A 25,948-nucleotide genomic window follows, 5' to 3' on the forward strand; every position below is an offset into this window, starting at 1 on the left:
ATATATTTGTCTTTATTCTATGTATATGAGTACAATAAAATACTTATATTAATTACTATTACAACATTCAATATTATAATCACTTTTATTATCATTCAATGTCATTTGTGCTGTACATTTCACTTGCGTTTTTCATAGTCCACTAAATGCAGTTACTCTAGATAGCGGTGACCACAGAAAGCTGGAAGCAATATCCATACACATACGGCAGAACCTCACATCGTTGAGAACTTTGGGGATATATTCTCCGTTCAGGCGAAAAATTTCAACCTGGAAAATGGCGCGGCGGCGAGGCCGCCTGCCGTGGAGGCAAACCGTGTCACAGGGGAACAAATCGTAATTTTTAAAGGTTTTATGGCTGCATGCACTTGATAGAACAATCTATATTAGAATGAACATATCTTGCGGAAGGTTTAGATTTAGATTTGATGATTCAGTCATTTATTTGTTTAGCTTGCTACTGTAAGAAGATCAAACATGTAATGATAATTGAAATCGGTGAAATTATTATAATTAAAAATAAGCTTAATTCGTAGGAAAACCAATGGACTACTGTAGTGATTGATATCGCATACTTGCTAATTTAAGTAGGTTTTGAATATTTAATCGCAACGATTATTTATCATCTAGACGATAAAAAATTGGCAGTATAACAACATGTAGTTTAAGGTTAAAATGCTACGAGCTACGGGTACAGCGTTTCATGATATAAAACATACAAAGTTGTTAGTTATAATTATACTTTTTATTTAAACTATGTAATTCATAAAACTTGGGGTAAGTGTAATTTCATACACGCGGTTAATACGCAATACCCTGGTACAGTCAGTTTCCTATGTATTAACTTGAGATGTTAGATTACGTGCTTTACAGGAATGCTCATGTATGCTCTGCGTCTGAAAATGATTATGACATTACTGCAACTTGTGCCCAAACTATGCTAGATGTGATACGTATCTGCCAGGCCCACCTAACGACTTAAACGCTCTCAAGTATCGCCAACCAGTAGCACACGCGCTATCGCATGCCTATTAGAAACCGACACCTCTGATTATGGGAAGCTTAACGCGATACAATGGGTGCCTAGATCCAATGAAAATGCCTATCTATGGAGATGCATAATACATTTTCCTATATAGGTGGATAATTTCCTCATCGTTGCAAGGAAATCGCACATTACTAAGGAACAAGCTATTTTGGTCAGTGGGAACAGCAGTCACCCTTACGAAAGGCTTAGGAGCATACGTGGCCACTCGCCATTCGACGCGACACACAAATTAGTTTAGCCTACATAAAGTTCAGCTTACGGTTGAGATACTAGCTGTGGCATTCGAAGACTCCACGACAGAGCATACGCGAATCTAGAATCTTCCGCATCCATGTTATACGTGTACTACTTGTAATATTATTGAAATCGGTCCAGACCTTTAAAAAAACCTCATGCTTTTAAAAATGTACAAGACAATTCTCGCCAATATTTCTTAAAAGAAAAACATTTTGGTTTTTACAGTGTTTCATAATTTTGGCAGCTCAATGCTATCTTGTTATAGACTCCACCCGACTTGAAATCAACTTTGATATGACAGTGTCATTTTGTGGAAACTATTTCTCTTTTTTTTTTTTCATTTTGCCTATTGGTATATAAATTTGTGAATAAACAAATCACCAAGTGTCTAACTACAGTTGAGGCGTCACAAACTTATTTTCTATTTTTTTTAAGTTCCATTCAGGCATTCGTATCCTGAAGCGATTTGGACAGTTAATTGTAATTATTTTGTTTGTTTTCATTTTGTGGAGTCGTGGCTGAGTGAACATCGGAATTGATGCCACAGTGTGAGACAGCTACTAAATTGACGAAATTGGAAATGAAGATGGAACAAGTAAATTAATAACAACACTCTCTTTTTTTAATGCGATATTGTATAGGAACTTATATATAAGTTCCAAATATTGCTAGACAATGCAACAGACTTTTTTTTTATAGCTGGAAAGCGTCTGTCGTTTTCAAATAAAGTTGGGGTACGCTTCAGTAATAACAAAGCGCGGAATACAAATAACGTTGTGGAAAGAACGGCATACCCCATCGGCACACTAACCGGTTCGCTGTCGATTAGGGTCATAGCATTGATGCGCCTTTTTTTATAAAACCTTTTTACGGAGACAATTGATCCAGAGGCATAATATGTCGTTACACCGGCAAGAAATTCATAAAGTGGAATTTTCTTCGTATGACAGCAATGAACTAATAAAAAAGTAGTGTAAAGTCAATATTCAATAATATCAAAAACAATATTTAGAGTAGTTGTCGAAAATACTCCTGAGAGTGTGCTTCATTTCCTTTATTATTTTTTGTTGAAGATTTGATGTGAAGAAAGTTGAAATTCATCTACTGCGCATTCACTAAATAACGAACATTTCTTTTTAAATGAAAAAATCTATATTTCTGCACCGAATTGAATTAGAACAACTATACAACGCACTGAATAATCAAATACTCATGTTACGTTCTGTGCGAATGCAAATGAGTATGTGTCAAATCAATAGTTATGAAGAAATAAAAGTACATATACCTATATAACAGTATGAGTTCTTATTTATTTGGTTTGCAGTAAGACTTGATATAACATTCAGACGTAATTAGCCTATGTAGAGCATCCCATCATTAGTCAGATAGTCATTATGGCAAGCTTTTCATTCAGACTCCATTAAATGATGTTACTCTGATTGTGAACTCTCAAAACAAATGTACGAGTTTTCGAGGTCTTCGTTTATGCTCAATTTGCTACCTTTGTGGCGGACTGCTCACCAAAGCACGTTCCTCTGTCGAGCAAAATGCTCACAGTATTTCTGTTCGCAACAGGCATGCATTCATCCCAAAAGCGCGACTCTTTATATAAAACAAGAGAAGATAACAGTCGTTTAACGTACAGGACTGATGAAATCAATACTTTTTTATTAAGCATAGGCCATAAAGAAATAACCTGAAAAGTTAGGGAAGAAGGATAAAATGAATAATAGTAATGACAACAATGAAGTACAAACCATCCAAAGCAATGTTCACTAGTTATCAAAACCGTGCAATTTTTTTCCACAGAGGCTGTCAGCGCTTTCGGCATTAAAAAACGGCAATTAAAAAATGTTTTATGTAAACAACTACCGTACGGTAAGATACATTCGTGTGTGGCCTAAGCACAACGTCAAAATATGTTTAGGGTCAGTTATACATATTCTATCTTAGCAAAACACTATGTAGCGAAAAAGTACAATGTTTATATAAAAGTAGCATGTCATTGAAAAGATATGTAAAATTAGAAAAATCAAGCTAGTTAGAATCGAAGTGTCGCTACGCATTTGACATTGACAGTGTTAAAACTTCCATGGTGCTCCTATTCCTGGCATCGTTCAAGCTTCTATGGCGCTCCTATTCCCGGTGAGAAGCTCGACACCCGTATAGAAAGTGGCGCCTTTCTTTAGTCGAGGCATTTTACCTGAGTTGTGGTTGTTTGTGAGCCTATCGATCGCAACCGGTTTGTGAAGTTCGCTCTCACCGTCTCGTCCGTAAGAAGGCTTCACAGAGTCCTTGGTATTACCTACCGACACTTTGGCCAGATAACCATTGTCTTCTCGACCTCAGAATGCCTGTACTGACTGTGAACACCAACGTGCCCGCTGATAGGATACCGGCTGACTTCCTTGAAACTTCCTCAAAAATAGTCGCTGATACGCTTGGAAAGCCTATCTCTGTAAGTGCACTTAGTTGCTTTGCATGGAATAAAGGAAAATAGAGCTCAATTGATAGTGTTAGATACGTAATATGTAATAATGATAGATATGTAATAAGTAGTGTTAGACAGACGCTAATTTGAATCGAGAGTTTATACAGGTAACATTTCATAAGAAGGAAAATAGTTGCAATAGTTATCTTTGACCACAACATTCGACGCGAAATTATATCCATCTGTCGTCAACATTAGCAATATATTATACGGGCAATCTCTGGAAGTGGTATCAAACCTTTGTTTGTTTGCCTGTTCGTCACCACCGATTCTATTGGAGAATCAGTTTCAGAATAGTTAGAGTAGAATGATCTTTTATTCCTCTTCGATACGGTAACAGTACAAAATACCTTAGTGGCCATGCACGTATCGAGGCTGCATTTGTGGGTCGCTACTTGTTGTCAGACGCTTATTTATTTAACTGAATGCGCCATATGCGATTAATGCGTTTTTCTTATTGCAGTACGTAATGGTGCACATTGCAGCCGGCCAGCAGATGTCGTTCGCAGGAGACCGTGCCACTCCATGTGCGAACTGTACGCTGTCTTCTATTGGCTGCATTTCAGCTTCGCAAAACAAGAAGACGTCAAAGGCTATAAGTGACCTCCTCGATTCGAAATTGGCTATTCCCTCCGACAGGTATGAACCGCGGTGAAGAGGAATCAGTCGTTTTTAAAGCTAATTTTTAGTTCTTCAGAGAGGACACTTTACGCTACTAAGACATTATTATTGCTATGCCAATACTTTTCTGTTTTTGTCCTAACAAAATGTTTAGTAGTAAACAAAATTTTCGTTTGAATTAAGCAGTTAGTTGACAACCGTTCACAAATCAGTTGTAGGTGAAGGCACCGCTTTGAATACCGAGTCTAGCTTTTGTACTTCCCTAAAATGTAAATGAAGCATTTACACGATCTAAAAAATTGGAAAGCAAGTTTGCCGCACAAAAAATACTTTTGGAACAAAAGATAATAGGATATTCATTTGTTTACAGGATGTACATCAACTTTGTTGATCTTCAACCATGCAATGTTGGTTTTAACGGGTCGACGTTCTGAAGGCTTCTTTCAGAGGATATTTTTTTTGTTGAAATGTCTCTCAATAATGAAAATAATGCACTTGGTGCAAGCGACAATAAATTTCGACATTCAGAAATTGTTTTTTACAATAGTGTTAAAGTATAAAAAGTAACAAGATGCTGCTATTTTATAGTTACTGATCGTTCGTTGAGCACCATTTAGAATTAAAAAATCGATCTATAAGGCGCTAACAAAACACGTTGAGTTTGTGAATGGCACGTGCACTGGTTCGGTTTTCAATCATATTTCACGCATTTCATGCAAATTTACAAGTAAGTCAAAATAAATCTAAATATACGCACACAGGTTAACGCTATTGAAACTTTCCTCTTCTTTTAAAATGCTTGATGTTCAAGAGAGTAAGCTGATTCACTGATCTAGCTTGGCCGCATTACCCGAAATCGTATTTACAGCACTTAATGTTGTAATATTTTCGTTTTTTACGTTCCATTTTAGTCATCCTTTAGTTCACTAAGTAGGATTTGTGGTCCGCTACGCCACACGTCCTCCTTCAGAAGTTTGTTGCGAATACGTTCATGACTGAAGATCCCATGAAGATTAATATTTTAGAATTAATTACAATCTTTACGCCAGATTCACATAAAATCTTTTCAAAGGTTGAAAAATCTCTTGATTACTCTTGCCAATGATTACGTTCATATCACCTGTGGCAATCATTAATTTCGACCTCTGAAATCAACCATATTCGGTCAATTTTTCTTTTAGTTTTTCGGTTCACTGTAGGTGGGATTGGGGGACTGGAATTCTATTGATCCTTTTACCCTAGATAGCCATGCAACTGTCTTCCGTATGTTCTGAAATCACCTTCCCGAGACTTTTTAGTGCCTAAAATCGAGCTCTAATATACTAACATAACAGGTCCGAGTACGCTGCCCACCAGGAACTCAAGTTTGGCTATTGTGTTAAACCATTTGAGTAGAAGACAGAATAACTTATTACATGTTAAATTATCGCTCTGCTTTATTAATTGGACCTCGGTCATCAAACTATTACAATTTGTTACAACCTTTTTTCATTTCAGCTCCGTCAAACACAATTATATGTATGGAGTTACCGGTCGATAGAACTACTTAAATATATCGTGTGTAAATAAAAAGTTATTAAATATATTATTATTATTAGTTTGTCATAGAAAAATAAAACACAGATTTCCAGGCCACACGCACAGAGAAAATAATCTAAGCTACATTACTTGTTATGGAATGTTAATCTATGAGTCCATCATAGTACCAAGCACACCGGTCGAGTTATCAGCGTGTACGCGATGTGTGCTGGAGTGAGTTAGCAAAAAAACAAGAAATATTGTCGCTGCAACTGCTCTTTTAAATGAGCTGAGTGTGCCCAAAACGAACATCTTCAGATCGACCAGATCCAGAAGAACCAGATCGAACACAAAACGATTATAGATTCATCACTTTATATACCACCAAATGTTGATAAATACTTGTTGAACAACTTCGTTTTAAAAAACCTGCATTGTGACGAGTGAAACTTCGTTCGATGACGAGGCCTAAATATACGTAAAGATAAGGTAAGATTAATAGCAGGTTGGACACATGGACATTTGGTAATATCATAGCATGAGGCGAAAATAATGGACTTGAGGTGTGTGCATATGCGAGAGTACATTTAGCAATATGTCCTCAATGGACATGAGAATGACAAAGCTTATAGAAAGAAGTTTGTATAAAGAGAAATTTTCGACATTATTTTGCCAGCCTGTAGCATTTTTGCCTAACCTTCCACTAATAATAAGCCATTTGTTGCAATTGAATTCGTGCTTAAAATAATCACTTTTGGTAGTAGGCACTAAATCTAGTGTCATATATAAAGGCGCACAAGGAGTACGCAATTGGTAGGTGAAAACGTTAGACGTCGCTTTTAACATTGGACCTACTTATTATCCTGTATAAAATTTTCGTTTCTTTCTTTTCGAAGTTTTTCTTATGAGGAACCTTGAATTAATGCTTCCCTGTTAATGAAGACATAAATGAAAATCGTCTTTTTCCAATCTACCAACATGGCTGTATGAAAAAGAAGTTGGGAAAGCTTATACGGTATTTAAAAAATGGAAACTTTTAATTAACTTAATTTATTATTCAATTAAGAAGCTGTGGATTCACTATTTATCGACATTTTAAGCCATGCTGGTTGCCGTACATAAGCTATTTTTCAGTTCCTTTGAATCTTAACTTTCCGAGCTGCTATATATGTTGAAATAATGAATTAAAATGCTATATTTCAAGTCAAAGGGACAAGGGATGTAACGTCATTTCAACCATTCTGAATGGTGATTTACTTCTGTCAAAAAATAAACCATTGCGATTCAAGGCTGTCAGGCACAATTAGGTTACTAGTGCAAGCGGATTATACGGTCCTCTCCGAACAGATTTTACTGTTATGAAACCATCAAACTCACGAAGTAATATCCTATCATGAATCCTTTTTCTTTTTCACCTTAAAAGTTGGTTCTTCTGAACTTATATAAATTGAGTCTTATATTGTTGTTTATCGTTGTCGTCTGGTCGAATGAATGCGTCAGCGTCCGCGTAGATTAAAGCTACTTTTCTTGACGAGCGATGGCGCCGATAATGGCGAAACTGCTGAAAGGGCCTCATTTGTATGTCCTGTTGCTCCAAAGTAGAAAGTCCTTGACGGTCGACTTCCAGTTGATAGAGTTGAGTCAGGCGAGCGCACGGTATAACGCACCTCTGGGTCATTGCCTGGACCGCCAGTCGACGAACGCCAAGTATGCGTCCTATAGAAAAAGTTCACAGATACTCATTGAATGAATTCAATTATACATACATAACACTTAATTTATAATATGTAGCTGTTTTTTATCGTTACGGTATATCGAATTGTCGAAAAGGTATTGACCGTTTTTTAGCTAGATGGTTTTAAGGTCACATATCTCAGGTAATATGGGTCGCCTTGAATCGGTGCCATTTGAAAGCAGACTTACTAGAATTGTTGCCTTCATTCACACCTAAAATAGAGCGCCCTGAAAATGAGTAAGATTTCTGCAAAAATTCATTACATTTTGCAACTTTATGACGATTAAGGCACAAATTTGACCTAAAAAATTGTGCTATCCATGGTCAGATGCGTCATCAGAAGAAACGGTCGAAGGATGGCTCTGTTGTTTCTGTTCTGGAAATGTCGATGTAGAGCATGCTCCTCTCAATGGTGTACCAAATGCAAGAAAAGTTAACAAAATTACTGCAGTAGTTAAGCAAAATCGATTTGTGTGGATAGCCGTGATATCGTTAAGGAATTAAACGTCTGCCACCAAACAGTTTCAAACCATTTGGAAAAAGCTGACCACAAACCTTTACGTTTGAGTGCCGCACGATTTTATTCAAAATCGCCTAGTCCATCATACTTCCGTCTGCGAAATTTTTCACAAATGCAACCAAGCTATTTCTGAAGCGATTGACCACAGGTAATAAAAATGGATTATACATGATAGTGATGTGCTCCGTAACCTGTGACCAAGCCTAGGGAGACGTCAAGAATGTGTTTGATGGGACTGGAAAGGAATCCTGCATAATTAATTGCTGCCACTTGACAGAATGATTGATTCCGAGCCCCTACCGTCAACAATTGAGTTACAACGCAGCAATCTATTGACAAAAATCGACCGGAACAAGTGAACAGAAAGAGCGTCGTTTTTCACCAAGCCAGTGCCAGACCGCCTACATCATTAGTTATTTGGAAGGAACTGAAAGAACTTGAATGAGAAGTTTTAATGCACCCGCCCGAATCTTCTCCTATTCGACTATCATCAGTTTTGATTTACGCAAAGCCCCTTTAATGGTGTTAATTTAATTTCAATAAGGGCATGTAAAAAGCATTCTCACAATTTTTCACCCGGAAACCATAGAAATTCTGTAACGACGAGACTATGCTGTCATTAGATAAATAGTAGCAAATCATTGATCCCAATGACGCATATTTAGCTTAATACTATTATTTTAAGATATAAAAAGTATTCGTTTCAGCTTTGGTTTAAACAGTAACTACTTTTTCGACAATCCAGTGTCCTCGTTACCGATATGGACGGAAATAGAGTAACTATATTGTTTAAAATGTTATTCTTTCTACTGAACTATATCATTAACAAATATAGCATCCAGTCTGTTATAGTTATTTGAATAGCATAATTCTTAATGAATTTTTTTTGAGGTCTAGAAATAGATTACATCCGATTCGAATAACGGTGTATCGGGTGTCACAACTATATGCCAACTCGGAGAATCCCTCTGAGAATTATCAATTTAGAATATTATCTTATACTCAATATCGAACTGTATCACGTACCTGTAATCTTCGTTACGGACCGACTTTAGCGTGGAATGTGGCGATGTAATAATGGGCGAATGACCTTGGTCTTCACGAAGTAAATGTGAATCACGATGACTGTCCCGTAAATGTAAGTCGGAATGCCGAATGTCAGTATAAATGGTCTCGTGGCGGCGCTGGTCATTAGTTCGACTGTCTCGAATATCACTGTGACTGTTAAGCAGAAATAAAGTTGAGCATTTCTTGAGACATATTTTGCGATTTTTCATAGAATAATTTTTATAGAAAGTGTGTACACAAATAGTTTCGAGTCTTCAGAATCAAACCGACCGGGCCTTTAATTATCACTTCTTGTATTGGGAGAGGTCAGCCTTCTGCCTAATGGCAGTACCGGGCAAAAACAAAGGAGGTAAAACCATACACGACCCGCTTGGGTCATATATGCTTAAGTATCAAACGCACCATATCCTTATGATATATTTGAAGACTTACCGTGAATCACGTTGATCCCGAAGGTCCGCCACGCGGTGATATGCTCCAAATTCACAGTCACGTGAATCCTGCGTACTGCGAGTGGTGTCCACATTGATAACCCGTTGACGATCTTCTTCGATGAAGTGGTCTTCCAGCCACCTCGAAGCCCTGGAAGAATATTCACATACATCAACAACCGCATTTCCATTTCGTCTTCCTTAAAAACTTTGTAGCGTTTATATTCACCTGCGGGAGAAGGGATATAGTATTTTGGTCTAGTAGTACTGAGGTAATTTAGGGCCGACAGAGATAGTTCTATATGAAAAAATGAGTTGAGGATACAGGCATCTACATGGGTTAGATAAATAATCAAAAATGAATTTCCAACCACGATACCAGCACCAGGATTTAAAAGCTACGCAGGTAGGTCGTGCTGTGTTTCGTGAAAGTGAAAGCTTTATATGGCTTACCTGTTCGTGCTTTCAATAGGTCTTGGATAATCGTCTTCGTGACGAAGATCCGTGGAGTGTCTATTTTGTGTAATCTGAAGATACGTACGATCCTTATTCAACTTGTCAGACAAATAGTCAAATTTACCTCGTCCATCGTTCAGATACTCGAAATTCCTGTTATACAAAAAATAAACTATATTATTATCCGACGCTCAAATTGCAAAAAAGGTCATTCAAAATTGTTCCAAGTTGTGCATTGAAGATTGTTTTTGAGTTTGTAGGCTATTTTGAGCATATCATTGATACTTAATTCCATCACTGGAAAAGTTCTTTCGACATAAACAATTTACAACGACAAATTCATTATATGTGTATCAGGTAACTCGTACCTTGAGGTTGATGAATCGTAAGCTGGGGCGTCACGTTCCGCGTATTCCTCGGGAACCTCATCATCACTCTGCTCTTCGTGGAAGTGGGTGCGCGTTTTTTGCGTGTTCGCCTTACCATCAATGTGTTCTGTTAGCTCTTTAATACGGTCCTTATCCGTCACACGCTTGCTCCGAGCACTTATTCAAAATAGAAGCGCAAGTAATGCACTGAGTTGTATTAAGAAAACCAACTTTTGCAAGATCAATAAACAGATAACCATACAGCAGATGTATACGTATGCTAATGTCCTATATTCTATTATTGAAAAAGCAATTTAGTTTGTAACTTGCTAATCATGTTGCTGCGCAATAGCCAGTAACAGAATACCTAATATTTAAGAATGCTTATCACATTTCTATCATGCTGAACTCTATACGGGCGCTTAGCTTCTCAGACCGGTATGTAACACACTAGAAGGTACCACTTTACGTACATTTGTCAGGGTCTTGGAACATTATAAAGCTTTCTCTACACGCATGGTCAATCAGCCAAATTGGAGTTACAGTGAGCTCATTTATCAGTAAAAGAGCAACAAAAAATACGCCATCACTTATCGATTTTGGTCAAGAACATAATAGCTCCAAAGTCGCATATCTATAGAGGGATGTGGATTGAATGGCATGTTAAAGAATACTGGCGCATGACATTGTTTCTGTTTTGGGCGATGGATGAAAATGTTACTACTCCGGATGTTCCGATGAGATATTCAAGCAGTAAAGTGATTCAGACGTTGGATATTGCCGCGTGATTGACAACTCATTTAACGAACACGAATATCGATGACTGATGAAAGAAGCAATGTTCTTTTTTTTGATATTATTTATAGCTATTGATTCATGAGAGCTTATGATCTTTTCTGGTTTTCTAGCCACTGACAGAATAAACCTATTGAAATATCAAGACTTTTTCAAGACAGATTCGTCCTAGCAATATCAGCCTATGGCAATTACGTGGAAAGGTAGTCTTTATAGATGGATGTCTACCGTTAAGCATTTAAAAACGATTTGTATAAAACATTTAACCACGGTAGTGATAGAAACATTAATATGTAAGTGGTAACTAAATCATTATATGTGCGATACGTTTGTTTTTAAACATACTTAAACCACGAAAGGGACTGCTACATTCAAACCATCTTCGATGTGGTCCTTGATAAGGTTCAAGTTCTTTGATTTAACCAATAGCAATGAAACCTATGGCATCTGCCGAACCCATTTCAAGTAAGTTCCTCAAGGATCTTTATTTCTATCTATATTGTTTGCCGCTCTACCACTTTGGCATCTCCTATGCCTTTGGATAAAGTAGCATTAAATAAAAGGAAAATAAAAAGATCCCCTTCATTTAAACATATGATATCCAACAATGTGCTTTCTGATTCCGATGAATTATGTCGTTACGTGAAAAAAATATTTCTATCTAGCAGGTAAGGCTTTTAGCGGCGGTCGAGTGCTAGCCGACGAAAAGAGAAGCGTCACAACAATAGCGGTGAATCTGTCCTTGGCTAGAAGTCTATCCCTCAAAATTCCTGTTGTGACGATTATTCCTATAATCTATATGTATATATTATATTACAGCTAATCAATGGATGTGGGAAAGGACAGGACAATTAGTAAACTGCTGCGTTAGTCCAACGCTCAGTGTGACTTACACCGTTCAAATGTCGTATCCAAGACGAAAGCTACTAACGTAATAATAACAGCTCTAACATTCAAGCGTGCGGACTCATGACTGCTCGCCATAATCAAATGGATGGCATAATACTAATGTACTTATGGCAAAACTTGCATATTCCTCTTTTAGCATACTTGAGCGAATTAACAGGTATAACTCACTGCAACTAACACAGAAAGAATCTTCTTATAAAATGTCACTTTTGGATTGTAAGTTCAAAACTTAGCGCTCCCGATTGCTCGTGATGCTACCCACCTATAATGTGTGACCTTTCCCTTAAATTTGTGCGGATCACACAACGCTACTTCATCGCCAGTAAGCGCGAGCCGGTGTACGCTTTCGACGTTATCAAGATGTCTCTGGTCTTCATCGTGCATTTTAATGTTTTCTTCTCGACTTTCTCGCGTCGTATGGTAAGTCGTAGTTTTGTCATCGATGATCCGTTCTGATCCTGGAATTTTGACGTATCCAACGGGCAGATCGGGTTCACCGGAAGTCCTGGGGAGCCATCATATTTTCTATCAGTAAATGGATTCCCGTCGTCATAAAAATCATGGCTTCTTGTGCTTTAGACAGTCTAAACCTTTGTGATCCTATTTATTTGAATAATGAGGCACTTGATCAAATGTAAAAACCAAAGTAGAAGAAAATTTTAGGTAGGTTTAAAGCTGCATATGTCCTAATTTGCTGATCAGTTAGCTTTAACACGTAAAAGCAAAAATTAAACTCCGCGAATACTAATACTGCTGAAACTAGTACTAATTGCACTATAAATTTCGTTTTGAAATAACATATACATAATAACTAGTGCTTAATGATTGACGCACTTATGATTTGTATCCTCAGATTCTTCGATTTTGTTATCCTCGCGAGTTCGCTGGCTGACCTGAGGACCAGAATCGGCTATCACTTTTCCGTCTTCAAGTACCAGTTGTCTCTGAACGCGGGTCTCGATCTGACGGGTCTTGTGATTTACTGTTTTCTTTGAAGTTGTCCATTCCTCTGAAGGACAAATAGTCAATCAATATTATAGATTGAAGATGGCGATATTGATTTTTGTCAAGAAACATATCACAGAGGTGCTAATCTTCACTAGCACTATATGTCTATAAACATCGTACAATATTAACGTTAGTATAGCAAGTAGGTTAAATAACTGCTTCCGTACCTATAATAGCTAACATTCAGGCTCAATAATGTCTAGTGAAGCTGCAAGGGCTCTATGTAAAAACACATAAAAATGTAAAATAAATATGTTACAAATATAAATCCAATAAAAGATAAATGAGAAAAATAAGGAGAGAGTACGACAGTTTATTTAATTAAGTTATTTAAATTGAAACGGCGTTTTCAAGGTGACGGAGGGAAAAGAAATATTATCCTGACACTGAGTCTTGACATGTATACCCACATGTAAATATCAAACTTTATTTTTAATGCCCTATATTTGCGGGAGTTGACATACCTGATTTGTTTGCTTGAATCACGTCGCCCTGAAAATTTTACATAAAAGAGCATTTTAGGTAAGCAAAGATGTTATGGGAAAACATTAGTTCCTTGGAAGAACATATATGTTTATGTGTTTGTTGTTGTTTCCGTTATTTGTGGTACTTATATTCTTTGTTTGGGTGCACGATTTCAATTATGCGAATTTCGAAAGCTCTGAATAATAGACAGAGTCAGTGTTATAAATTATTACATATGCTCGTTCCAATAAGAATGACACATTAGATCTTGGATCACTGATATCGTTCTAAATACAAGAATAACCCCGTAAACAGAAGTATTTTAATATAAAAAAAAAAAGACTTCCCTATTGATTATGATCCACGCTTTCGTTTCAGAAATGAGATTCATACAAGAAACCGCTACAATGATGAAATATTATTCAATTCAGTACTATCAAATGCATATGTTTGTTTAGTATTAAAAGTGTGCGTACACTTATAACGGCTATATGCTTATATTAATGGGCATCCGTTCATTCATCAATGGTGGCTCAGGCCATAGTTACTACGATCTCTTCCACACATTCGAATTTGTACAGACACTTATAAGCCACTAGTATATCAAGCATTATTCTACACTTTCTGTTATACAGTGTTACTTACAGCGGGTGATGCGGTCCGCAGGTCCCATGACGTTTGCGGGACAATCCTGTGATCGGGCGTCGCACTTCGGTAACTAGATCGGTCCATATTGGCATCTATTCAGCATACTGTGTTACGAATGTATTAGAGGATACGTTTTCGGTTGAACAGCGAATACTGTTAATTACACCTAGAAGCACGGTTCACATTTTAAGGACGACAGGTTTGACTTAATTGAACTCAGCCTTATGTGCAATGTTACATACGATTCTTCCTTTTTAAGTCGTTCTTTCCTTTCGACAAATATCTTTAGCTTTGGTTTTGAGATTTTCGTTTTTCGCTGCGACACGACCGGCTACCAGCTTCGGTTCATGTTGCGCGCTACTACCATATGAGGAGGACGTTTTCGGCCGTATTTGCTTGCCGTCGGACACTTTGGGAAGCGTCGGCCTATACGACATTTACGTCTTGTATATGTGTACAATCGTTCGTTGTTGATCACTCCCTCTTGTCAAGATGGCGTTCAATTTGTTGCTCTTATTTGGCCAAAGATGAATTCGTATCGTTGGCTCAACTTCGGTCACCGAACTGGTCCTTTGGCGGTTCGTCTTGGTTCGTTTGGTTCGTCAGTGTTTTGGTTCAACGGTAGGAAGGAGCTGTCGCGTGCGCTGATGTGCAAAAGTGTATCTGCAAGTGCTTGCGTATGTCCGCTCTATACGAAGCCAGAAGCCCGCTTGCGACTTGCAGCGTCCGCCGGGCGTCACCATCTAAAGCGCAGTGGCTAGCCACCAATTACTAGCCACCAAGCGTTTCCGAAATCGTCGTCGCTACTGTTGCTGTGTTTGCAAACCACGAACCAAAGCCCGCGTTGGTCGACCTTGGTAACGTGTAGGACGTGCTATCGTGGGATCACCGCTGGCGGCGACTAGGAGATCGTGAAACGCTCGGCGCTTGATATTCGTTAGTTGCGCGTTGTACGAAAGCCTCTATCGAACAAAACAGACCAGAACACAACGACGAAGTAAGTTAAAACTCGCACGAAGCAAAGAAAAAAGAATATAAACAGATCTTTTTGTCGGACATAAGGGGAAGCGTGGTACTATGGAGAGAGCATCGGCCAGTCCAATGGCATTGACCGTGTTTGGGTTTGATATTGTATGTAGTCGTAGTAGTTGTAGCTCGTACTTACAGCTTAAAACGTTACACTACATGTAGACGAAATGGTGTTGGAATGATGCCGAGCGCTGCGCGGCATTCTAAGTTCGCTGTACGCACAAGCACCATGAATGTAACAACAACTAAGTAAAAAAAAATATGTACAGGCGAAGTACGTATGGCAATTTACGGAAGACATCGTGCTGAAGAGAAAAGGAGAGCCGCCGTAAAAGCGAAATCGGATAAAGACGAAAATTGTGACAGGTGTAGAAGCAGCAACTGGTCTCGCTCTATTGGGGCTGTGACTTGCAAACGCTCAATCTATCTTTGATTGTCGTCTCAATTTCTATAGTAAACGGTCTTCTCTTCTGCCTAATACTATTAATGCATGTCTAGGCGTATTTGAACATTAAAGGAAATTCTAAAATTTGTGAAACGAATACGCACAACACGGTCGACATATTACCATACAACAAATAATCTGCTGTTCCAAGACGGGGCGTACGAAATTCTTATCCACTATGAGAGCTGAAACGAAGTAAGGCAGCGGATATCGTTTTCAACTTTTAGAAACCTCCCCACGTCCACGAGTTACCATAACACTTGCTACGCACTATTTAGGTAAAAAGTACCTTAGATTTTGGGTAAGCACCAATCAAAGACGTCAACGCAACGAAGAATTATGACTAATGCAGAAAGCAGTAAAATGTGTTGAACGCTAATACACTGAAACAACGTTTTTACGAACACATATGCAATAGTAAATAATACTTTGCAGCTACAAAACAGCTTCGCATGGTAGTTTACTCCGGTGAACAAAGTCAAACTGGAAACAGTATACAAAAAATTAGTCCCGTCAGGCTAGGTCAGTAACTTTTTGGAGATAAGTTATTCGAAGCTAATGCAGGCTCGATTTACATACGTATGTATCTCGTTACTGTCGAAGAAGAACGCATTAATCCAGGCGGCAGTGAAATCGAGACAAAAATTAATAGAAAAGTAATATGGATACGTATTCGACATGTTTTGTCCAGTGACGCAACCGACCGTACGGTGTACCAAGTGCATTCTTATAGATCGACGTTAACATATTTACCATGTCTATGGAGCGTCAGATGGCACCAATGGTGAGACTCAGATTCAATCAGCTTTCTCTACAGATTCAGTACGGCCTTTGGCAATTGTGAGTCAATTCGATTCACGAATCGTGTAGTGGCTAAATGAATAAGTTTCAAATTTTGTGTGCAGCATTTCCGTTAAACATTACTTCAGGCGACTAGTTCCACACGAAAACCGAAATACGTTTACTCCCGGTTCCGAACGGAGATCATTTTACGTGTCCCTATGCTTACCGACCAGTCATGTTACGCGGGCTTGATCACGTCCACAAGTAGCGTAACAGCCACAGTTGACATCTACTCTGTGCAGCTTTCTAAAACGTCCGACCGCCGCTTAACGAGCAACAATAACGATAAAAAAAAAGGAGTCTCAGAGAATAGGTGTTATTACAACACTTCGTAATAGAGTGTCAGAAACGACAATGAAATAAAAAAGAATATCGGTAATTTTTAGATTATGTGTAGAGCCACTTGAATCACAATTATAGTTAGGTCAAGCCTGCGCCTTCCCGCGAAGTGTCAGGACAATGCCAACACAGTTAAATACTGCTTACGTTACCAAACAAGCAGGTATTTGTCCTTCGACTAGGTTGACAAATTTCTTTGCCTTTGGTCTATACATTAGCATATTGTGATACGACAGCTGTGATTACAGCCGTAGAAATACTGTGTTGACAAACAGCTTGGCAAAGGCGACCCTTATTTGATTTGCCTAGGGCAGATTGGTCGCGTCCGTACCGCGTCACATCTGCACCAGGTGTCAGTCGAAACGGATCAACTTCATCACTACTGCGAAAACCGCCTACGCTGACGCTGGCAAAAAAAGTTCTGATTACTTTTGCCTAATTATTGCACTATACTACAGTTTCTCGTTTCGGCTGCATGAAACGTTTCCATACGCTATTGTTCTACTCTGAAACAAAGAAAACCAGGCGTATAATGCCCGGGACGTAAAGCGCCCGCCTCGTTGTACAGATTATACTCATGTTCACTTTGCTTTAATTATCATATAGTCGTGTTGTGATGCATTGTCTTCTTTAAGATCAGGACAACGATTAGTTCGGCACTGAGCGATAGGAACGATCATAACAAGAGAAGGAACAGCTTTTTTAATAGATAGTCATATTTTCATATATTAACCTTACAAAGGGTTTATCTCCGATTTTGGTGGAAGTTGAGCTTCATAAAGTTGCATGCTCAACCTACGTAGCTAAACTATAAGCATAATAATCGCAACATTGTTAGACGTGGCTTTTAGACCTCTGCTGTTAACCAGCCATTTGCTATTATTTGCATGCCTTCAAGTCGCATCGCATCCCGTGACTAGAAAATTATATCAATTGACATTAATTAATCACATGCGTGGCCAACGAATTAGATAATGACTTTTCACGGCAGTACACTTTTTACGGCAGCCATGCTTGGTTATCCTTGTTTACAGCACATATCTCCTCTATCATATCTAATCAAAGGTGGATATTTACGCGTCTCCTAAAAATGCCAGAGCTATTATGTGCCATTGATGTCACAAAATCCTTGCCAAATAGTTGCATTATAATACATGATCTTAGAAGAGGAATAGAAGATTTTCAGTAATATCTGTTAGACGATATTGCTGCAGATCCAATTCTTCGCTATAGACTGTTTATGCACAATATGAATTAGCAGCTATTTCTTTAAGAACTGCACACGCACCCTATAGTATGTATTCCCTCGCGGTAAAAAGGTTTTATGTTAACGAATTGTAAGGAACAGAAATAATAGGTTAGGTCGCGTAAAAAGTTGGCAAAGATCTCGCTCGATACATGGATAGTTTCCAGGTGGTTAGGATAATGGCATGGCTCAGCACGATTCACTTGATTTGTTGTCATAACGTATCGTTGCCTACCGAGTTGGACGACCCAGGCCGCTGTAATGGGGCGGGCAGGTCCGGTTACCAAGGTCAAAATCATAGTTCTCACAAGAACAATCGCATCGTTAACGACCATAACTAATTTGCCCTATCGCTCGTAAAATGTACAATAGCCCGACTAGTTATATAAACGCGACTTTTAGCACATGGCAATTAAACATAACAGACTTGTAATTAAACATGCAGCATTTACTAGCTATAATAACAGCTACCAATTCCCGTTACAACTAGTCGTTGCTTTGTCACATGTTGGCTATACATTTATATAACTACCAGGAATCTGTATTAAAGCCCGAAAAAATTCTTATAGAAGGCAAGATTTCAGGCAAAGCCATATATGCGACGTATCTATAGACCATGATATATACATTCTACTGTAACATCGATTTTTTCCCCAATAGCCTGAGTATTTTTAGTGGGTTAAGCTTGCTACCCTAGTGGCATGGGCTGTCTAGAAAGCATCGTTCGATGTGTTTATTGCGACCCATATCTGAATTCTGTTCCCATCGAATGTGGGACGACGAATTTTGGACAAAGTAAAATATTGCTTAACTAGACATACGAGGTTAGATTTCAGCCATTTTGCTATATGCATGGATATAGTAGTTATTGTCGAAAATATACGCACATTATGTATTACAATTTCGCTCGTCAAAAGGAAAAGGGGTGATTGACCTCTTGCTTGTCTGCGTGTCTCATATGGTAATGAAGAGAAGCTGCCAGCTGTGCCATACGCGGAAACAATATAGCAGTGCGTTCCCGCTATATAGATAGATGTATAGCTTTGCAGAAGTGCGAAGCCACTGGAGACCCTATAACGGCTCGGCATATCGATGACCTTCGGCATCATCGATGCGTGCTAATCCGTGATAACAGTAACTATACGACTACAACCAATGACACCCTAATGAAGAAGCCGCCGCCGCTGCTGCCGTTGCTTCTGAATGTTTGGACTAAAATATTAATTAAGTATGAAAGTTTTTATGTAGTGGATCTCATAATTAGATGATTTGTATATGCTTTTTTCTTAGCCGTTTAGACCACTCTTGATCATTTCATAAACGCCACCATTTAGAGGCTGAGCTCAAAAGTACAGAGTCATGTCTTCGGTTTGTTACGCGATTGTATTCCGTTACATATTGTAGCAAACACTTACTTAAACAGTCATTTCAATTGAACTGCCATATGGTTGCCGTGCTAACTGTGTGTCGCCATATGTTGCTACGTGATATAACAGCTACGTATTGCAAATCACGCTGCTGATATTGAGATCGGCCTCTCAAGTAAAATAAACATTATACAATGTTTCCCTCTTGTGCATATCTAATAGTAATAATCTCACTGTTAACTATGTATCTATATGACTTCGGAGTCCTGCCGGTCAGTTCACACCATTTGACCACCTTCAAACGACCATGGCAGTCAGGAGTGGAATCGAAATAAGCATAGCTCGTACAAGTTTTATCCACAACCCATCGGAACAATGATAACGATTACATAGTGTAACAACTAATTACCCCCCCCCCCCCCCCAACCACTCTCCTTTTTCAGATATGGTCTGGCGGCCTTTAGGTTTGTAAACTGCATAACGTTTGTGAATAACTTAGGTGGTGATGCACCGGCTGAGCTGTTTAGATGCCAGGAGAACTTTCTGGAGCGGAAATAACAGGGGATGAAGAGTATATTGATTATTACCGTGTGGAATCACTTCCGATTATCCTCACAAGCTAGCCAACGGCATCCGATAAGGCTGTTCTTGTTAGTATATGCCGATGGTAATCATAAAATTTGTTCAGTTTCCAGCCCGTCTCGAAATGTCAAAAAGACAAAGCTAAAAAGCGAACTTTACGTTTGATTTATATATATATTACAGAGGGGATTTATTAATTACTAGGCATGATGTACATATAAAGCGCTTACTTACACCGCACACTATCTGTTTGTTTATTTGCATCGCTCTGAAATAAATGCACCTCGCGTGTTTTCATCAGCACAAACAAGTCTGCTTTCGTTCCTCAAACCCTCTTAAAATATCAGCCGACAGGTCCCGTTCGAGATATTGCCCCTATGGCAGATACCCCAGGAAAACTAAATACATCTTCGATGATAGGTCAGTTTTATTAATCACCCTATGGGAAAATATTGCTTCGATGATAGCGCACCGAGGGATGCAAACATCGTCTCATGCAAATGCGATCCTATAGATCTGTCCTATATTTTTAACGTCGTTTCAGATCGTCGGTAGCATGTGTCTAGAGTGCTCTAACGATAAGGATATCAGAAATTAAGCGATGACGAGTGTTATCGATATTATTATCACAGCCGTAAAGAGCGTGTGCCAAGATTATAGTCGAAACAATTAATGCTCTCCGATGGCGATATGAGTGTCAGTAAAAACAACTGTCATACAAGTAGATTGCCAATGTTATTCAACCATATTTTTCCCACTTAAATTGTTTGTCTAAATTCGTTCAAGCAGCGAGCTGCTGGACGCTTTTAAATAACAACGCTTCCACGATGATTATACAGAACAATATCAGATCTTTTTATTTACAACCCATTTATTATATCCCGTTTTCTGGTGAAAAAGCGTCATGCATCTAACGTAAATAGACTACATGTATACCTAGAAATGTTGCCAACGTGCAAAGCTGAGAGAAGTTACTTGTTTCAACATTTATCGCTCTGGAAGGTCGGTAAATTGACATGAATGTCATCTGAGAGGGCGTGCGCGACGTCAGTCGACCGACATGAGTTTACGGAGTGATCCGCTGGACTAACTAATGGCCATGCGTTAATGCGTTAAATCAATAGCATTTAATACTTTCTAATGATTTTTTATTTACGATTGTAATAGCTATATATATATATATATAGCTATATTCGATTAGCAGAACGCACCTTCTATCCTCAATACTCATCGGAATGGAATTAAAACAGAAAGCTTTAGAAGTCTCCTGATCTGGCGAAACAAAGCGACGAGGACCTGAAGTTAGGGATCCTCTCTTTCAAGTGATGTACGGCAGTATTTGTACTTTGTGATGTCTTAATTTAAGTAATTATATTAGTCTTTGATTGTTTATACGAAATAAACTACAAGATTAGATGTTTGTTGCTGAGTCGATCTGCGTCATTATCTTGTGATAGTTCAGCTGACTAATTATATTTATATAACTGGCCTAATTGTTAATTAATGGACTTGCACAACGGTAACACGTCGCAACGTTATCGGCATAGTATAATTCGTTGCTTGTGTTCTACGCTAAACCCAGTTTCACTTCGCAGGCGCCGCCAGAAGCCCAAATAGTACCTAGGTCTACCCAGTTACACCAGGTGTCCAGCGTTTTTTCAATCATTCAGTTGAAAATTGAATCGTTAGGGTGGCCTGAGTAATAGTGTTTCCGCTTTTTTCCATTTTTCTGACGCGTTTTTTTCTGTTAATTTCTGCTACCGCTACTGTTGCAGCTGCACACATAAATAACAAAAGCAGGGTGACTGTGGTACCCTACCCGTGTTTGTTCGTGTCTGCGTATATGTGTGTCTTTATATCCGAAAGTTATATCGCATGTCCTCCCTGTTGTTCATCCTGCCTTGTTCAGAAGAGCACATTCGGTCAGTTAGTCGACGCTGATACTGAAACTGGTATTGTTATGTTGTCGTTCTGTGCATGGCAGATTGAATGTCGAGCACAACGGTGTGTACGTGTGCGTGGTTGCAGTTGACTATATGTGTAGCATGCACGTATAACACATAAGGCCTTGGCAATTGCTTTTGGCAAACAGCGTACCCAGCCCCCGCGATCCAACTATTGGGGCTTACACATCGCTGTGCTATTTCTTTGATGCTCTGTTGGTCTGTCTGCCAGTTGGGATGACTGTGGCAGAAGGTACGTCGATGGTTGCTAGACACACAGTAGCTGAAAAAGCTCGCGTAATAGTGGATTAGCGTTGGTTGGCTACATTATCAATAGTAACAGATCTGTTGTTATCATTGATGACGCTGTTGTTGCCGAATCACTTTTGCTGTGTTACTATTAAAAGAGTGACAAAGAGCTTACAGACGATGGGAACGAGGCCATCAGTTAAACAAACCCGCGTCTCTGCGACGAAACGAGGCAGTAGACCAATACCAAGCGGCGACGCACCAACAGCCAGCATAAACATTATCTCATCATGTCATTTCCGTTTTTTGCTCCGCGGTTTAAACAGTACAAAATAATGTTTTCTTCATTCAGAGAAAACGAATCGAAGGCATCCAAGCAGGTTGAAGTGCGAGATTCTCGCTTACATACAGACCGAGCGCTCAGTATATTTACTCACAAACAGAAACGGTACAGGGCGGTATGGGGAACGGTTTGATGCTAAATTAAGCGAAATTTCAGTCCTAGAATACAATCTCCCTTATTCTTCTTAGAGAAAAAGAATCGAAGCATATTATGGTCCATTTCGGAAACGCTGTATTACAATATAATCCATCTGTCATAGTTGTCGCTTAATTATTTGTTGCACTGCAATGTCAGTTACACACAGTAACTGTGTGACGACTATCAAAAAGACTACGTGTGTATATGCGTATAGGTTTCTGCGGAGCCGGGTGGAGTCCAACAAAATGATCGCATCCAACCTCGCAGCCGCCGGGGGGTGCTTTTCTCCCCCAACGCCAGCTGTTGCTGTTTTCCTTCCAGATGACAGCAGCTGGAAGATAATCTTTGTTCGTGTCAGAAAAAAGAGTTGTTATTTTAAGCAGCATCCGCAATAACAGACAATGGTCTAGTTGCGTTGGAACTCATTTTTTAATACGACATATTGTAACTCTACCTTTTAGCCACAGGCTAGCGCTGCTTTATACCGCGTACGCTAAGAGTCATTAATTATATGGTAAACATTTCTATGACAAATCGAATGGTACGTCTATTTGAAGCATATAGGCATGTTATAAAATGAGTAAATATGCATCGGAAGAAATACTAGACGTGTACTATGATTTATCTTCTTCTACCTAAGTATAAATAATCGATTATTGAAAACTTGTGAATCGATAGAATACATGCTATATATTTTCGTTAGAAACAGCTGATATGTCATAGAAGTATGCAGTAAATACACGAAATTCACAAATATGGATATGTCGCCAGAACTATTGGCTATCTCATTAAAAAAAAATATTCCAGCCTTTTATCGAAGAAAACAAATTTTCCAAAATGTGAAGGTATATATTCTCTACTTCGTTTACGTTTCATTTATGATGGGCTTTCTTTTTTGTCGAACTCTTTACAATCAAGCAATTACCACATATTATTTTAGATATATTCGAAACATCTGCCCTGCCAGTGACAGAGTCTCGTTATTACGTTTTTTACGCAAGAAATAGATGATATAAAAACCGAGGCGTATGATCAATAAATTTAATTAGTTCAGAATCCTTGAGACTTTTTGCGCGGCAAATTACATTTTTTTAAAAAAGGCAAGCACTATTCTGTATTATTCATATATCGATGGTGAACATTTTGAGTGCTTTGGAATTATTTCAAAAGGCTTAAGAGTATTTCCGTTTTTGATAATATATAGCAATTAGACATTAGACTTATTTATCACCCATGTCAACAAATACATGTCATGTTTTAGCAACCAAACTCGTCGTCAGAACGTATGATCCGCTTTAACGTCCCCGACTGTTTCGCGTATTTCGGCGCGTTTCAGTGCATTGATTCAGAATTTTCTCTTATTTTTCGGCTCTTCTGCACGTTATTATTAGTGGACCGCCGCCGACAAAAGTAGCTGACCGAAACTGACGATCATCTATTTGTCTTCCTGCTTCATGAATGTCCGTATTCTTATTACAGCGTTGATAGTTATTACTAAAAGGGACTGCGTCTTTTTGCACTATCGCCTAGTCCTCAATATTGTGTCAACAAAAGGATAAGGACAAGCAGCGAAACCAACAGAAACCGATCGAATCGGAAACACAATGGCGGAAAAGTCCATTTTAGGTAGGAAAATCGTCCACCCACGGAACAGAAGCTTAACACTACTAACACTGCGCGCTGCAAACCTGTTTACGCTTCCACGTATTCGATTATTGGTCATAGTGGCTTTACTGGTTGTGCCGTGATTCACAAGGAATATTTCGAGAATCATCTAACTTTCTATAAGTAAGTTCACTCAGTTAAGCAGAAAGCGTTAGGACGGATCAGACAAAAATGTTGACCTTCAGATAAAAGTAAGTGCACCGAGCAAATTTACTAAGCAGTTCTGAACTAACATAAGCAAACAGAATGGATATATGTTGAACATATTAGAATCAACAAATTATAGTTTTTAATTCAGCGTAACTGCTTGTTTGTAGTAGTTAATAGGACTACGGGACCCATTTGACAATAGCGTATTGTCACATAACCTCTGGTGCTAAGTAAGCTAACTGTTGTTCGCTAAGATGGACGTTTCTCCTACCAATAACTAAATCTGAATGAAAATTATGTCGCCAATATGATCTTATGTGTGAAACGTATAGCACTTCCTGACGCATTTGTGGTAACCAATACATTATTCGAGCGAAGGTAGGTTTTCATAACAAAAGTAGTTGAGTCCACTCAGTAAACAATTCATTAGCATTAGTGTCAAACCAGGTGGGTACACATATCTAGATCTTTCCGACATGTCTTCAACGCCAGTCACCTAGTGCACACTTGCCTTACTTAAGCCTTTAGCAAATGTTCTCGAAGATATGGATATCTCAGACGCAATCGATTTTTCCTATTCCACTCAAGTCATGTGAAAAATCGAATCACTCTCGATTAGGAATAGTTTTGAGAAGTTTATTGGCTTTCAAAACTTCGAAAGTTCCATGTAAGCTGGGTAAAAAAGTATTCGATAACCCCACAATATGCCAAAGAGCCACAAACAGCTTAAAACTTTTGTGATTCGACTAATCTGCGAATTGCAAGTGCAATTACTTGAAATTTACTCACTTCATTTCGCTGCGAGAACAGCGTCCGTTTGCGAACTCTGCTACGTAGACAGTCGGTCGCTGGCCTGACATATTGCCACTGTATTGTGCTGAGTCTCACTATTAGCATACATGCACAAAGTCACCAAAATGAGTGCACACACAGTCCTATGCCGCCGAAAATCGACGGTCGGTTTCGTTAGTCGATAGTCCTTCGGTGCTTCGTCATGCAGACCGATGCAGTCACTGCGATTCACAAGAAGGACCCATGCGTACGCAGTGTTAGCGAGCTGACCCGAGTAGCGCGAGTCGTTGCGGTGGCCACGCTATGTCCTGCGGTAGCCGCTATCGCACCGGTTCTGCCTTCGCCATGCAGAGGGCGAGGAGTATGTTATTTCTCGCTATGGTGGCAATGACTGTGGCCGTGCCGGTGGTTTCAGTGAGGGCAGATTTCTGCGCACTTCTCTTATTTGGCTACACCGGTGAGTGAGTTTGCGCCGCCGGCGACCGTCGGTGATACTACC

The 25,948-nt window shown here is 39.0% G+C and overlaps 2 protein-coding genes across 3 annotated transcripts; one reads left to right on the top strand and one right to left on the bottom strand.

Annotated features, from left to right (window-relative positions):
• Positions 1 to 3,427: 3,427 nt before the first annotated feature.
• LOC111252489 (macrophage migration inhibitory factor-like) lies at positions 3,428 to 5,168 on the top strand. Its single transcript, XM_022810485.2, has 3 exons — positions 3,428 to 3,743; positions 4,240 to 4,415; positions 4,768 to 5,168. The coding sequence occupies exons 1-3, from the start codon at positions 3,636 to 3,638 to the stop codon at positions 4,829 to 4,831; spliced, it is 348 nt and encodes a 115-aa protein (XP_022666220.1). The 5' UTR covers positions 3,428 to 3,635; the 3' UTR covers positions 4,832 to 5,168.
• Positions 5,169 to 5,805: 637 nt separating this feature from the next.
• chas (chascon) lies at positions 5,806 to 25,914 on the bottom strand. 2 transcript variants are annotated; one of them, XM_022810484.2, is made up of 10 exons: positions 25,447 to 25,914; positions 14,316 to 14,484; positions 13,670 to 13,697; positions 13,032 to 13,206; positions 12,460 to 12,702; positions 10,494 to 10,670; positions 10,123 to 10,278; positions 9,671 to 9,820; positions 9,197 to 9,391; positions 5,806 to 7,631 (listed from the first exon to the last, which is right to left on the bottom strand). In XM_022810484.2, exons 2-10 carry the CDS (start codon positions 14,400 to 14,402, stop codon positions 7,412 to 7,414), a joined length of 1,431 nt encoding a protein of 476 aa, XP_022666219.1. In that variant the 5' UTR covers positions 14,403 to 14,484; positions 25,447 to 25,914; the 3' UTR covers positions 5,806 to 7,411. The 2 variants fall into 2 exon arrangements, with proteins under 2 accessions (XP_022666219.1, XP_022666218.1); XM_022810483.2 differs by having other exon boundaries at positions 14,316 to 15,280.
• Between the last annotated feature and the right edge of the window lie 34 nt (positions 25,915 to 25,948).

This window comes from Varroa destructor, unplaced genomic scaffold (assembly GCF_002443255.2).
Source record: "Varroa destructor unplaced genomic scaffold, Vdes_3.0 BEIS01000006.1, whole genome shotgun sequence".
Taxonomy (NCBI): domain Eukaryota; kingdom Metazoa; phylum Arthropoda; class Arachnida; order Mesostigmata; family Varroidae; genus Varroa; species Varroa destructor.

What these genes read in the sequence shown, in the direction of transcription:
- LOC111252489 (XM_022810485.2), top strand. Translation starts at nt 3,636, where the DNA reads ATGCCTGTACTGACTGTGAACACCAACGTGCCCGCTGATAGGATACCG. An exon ending in CGCTTGGAAAGCCTATCTCT is followed by an intron (nt 3,744 to 4,239) that starts GTAAGTGCACTT and finishes TTCTTATTGCAG; the next exon opens with TACGTAATGGTGCACATTGC. An exon ending in TTGGCTATTCCCTCCGACAG is followed by an intron (nt 4,416 to 4,767) that starts GTATGAACCGCG and finishes ATTTGTTTACAG; the next exon opens with GATGTACATCAACTTTGTTG.
- chas (XM_022810484.2), bottom strand. Translation starts at nt 14,402, where the DNA reads ATGGACCGATCTAGTTACCGAAGTGCGACGCCCGATCACAGGATTGTC. An exon ending in CCTATTGAAAGCACGAACAG is followed by an intron (nt 9,821 to 10,122) that starts GTAAGCCATATA and finishes ATATTCTTCCAG; the next exon opens with GGCTTCGAGGTGGCTGGAAG. An exon ending in CGGGATCAACGTGATTCACG is followed by an intron (nt 9,392 to 9,670) that starts GTAAGTCTTCAA and finishes TCTGCTTAACAG; the next exon opens with TCACAGTGATATTCGAGACA.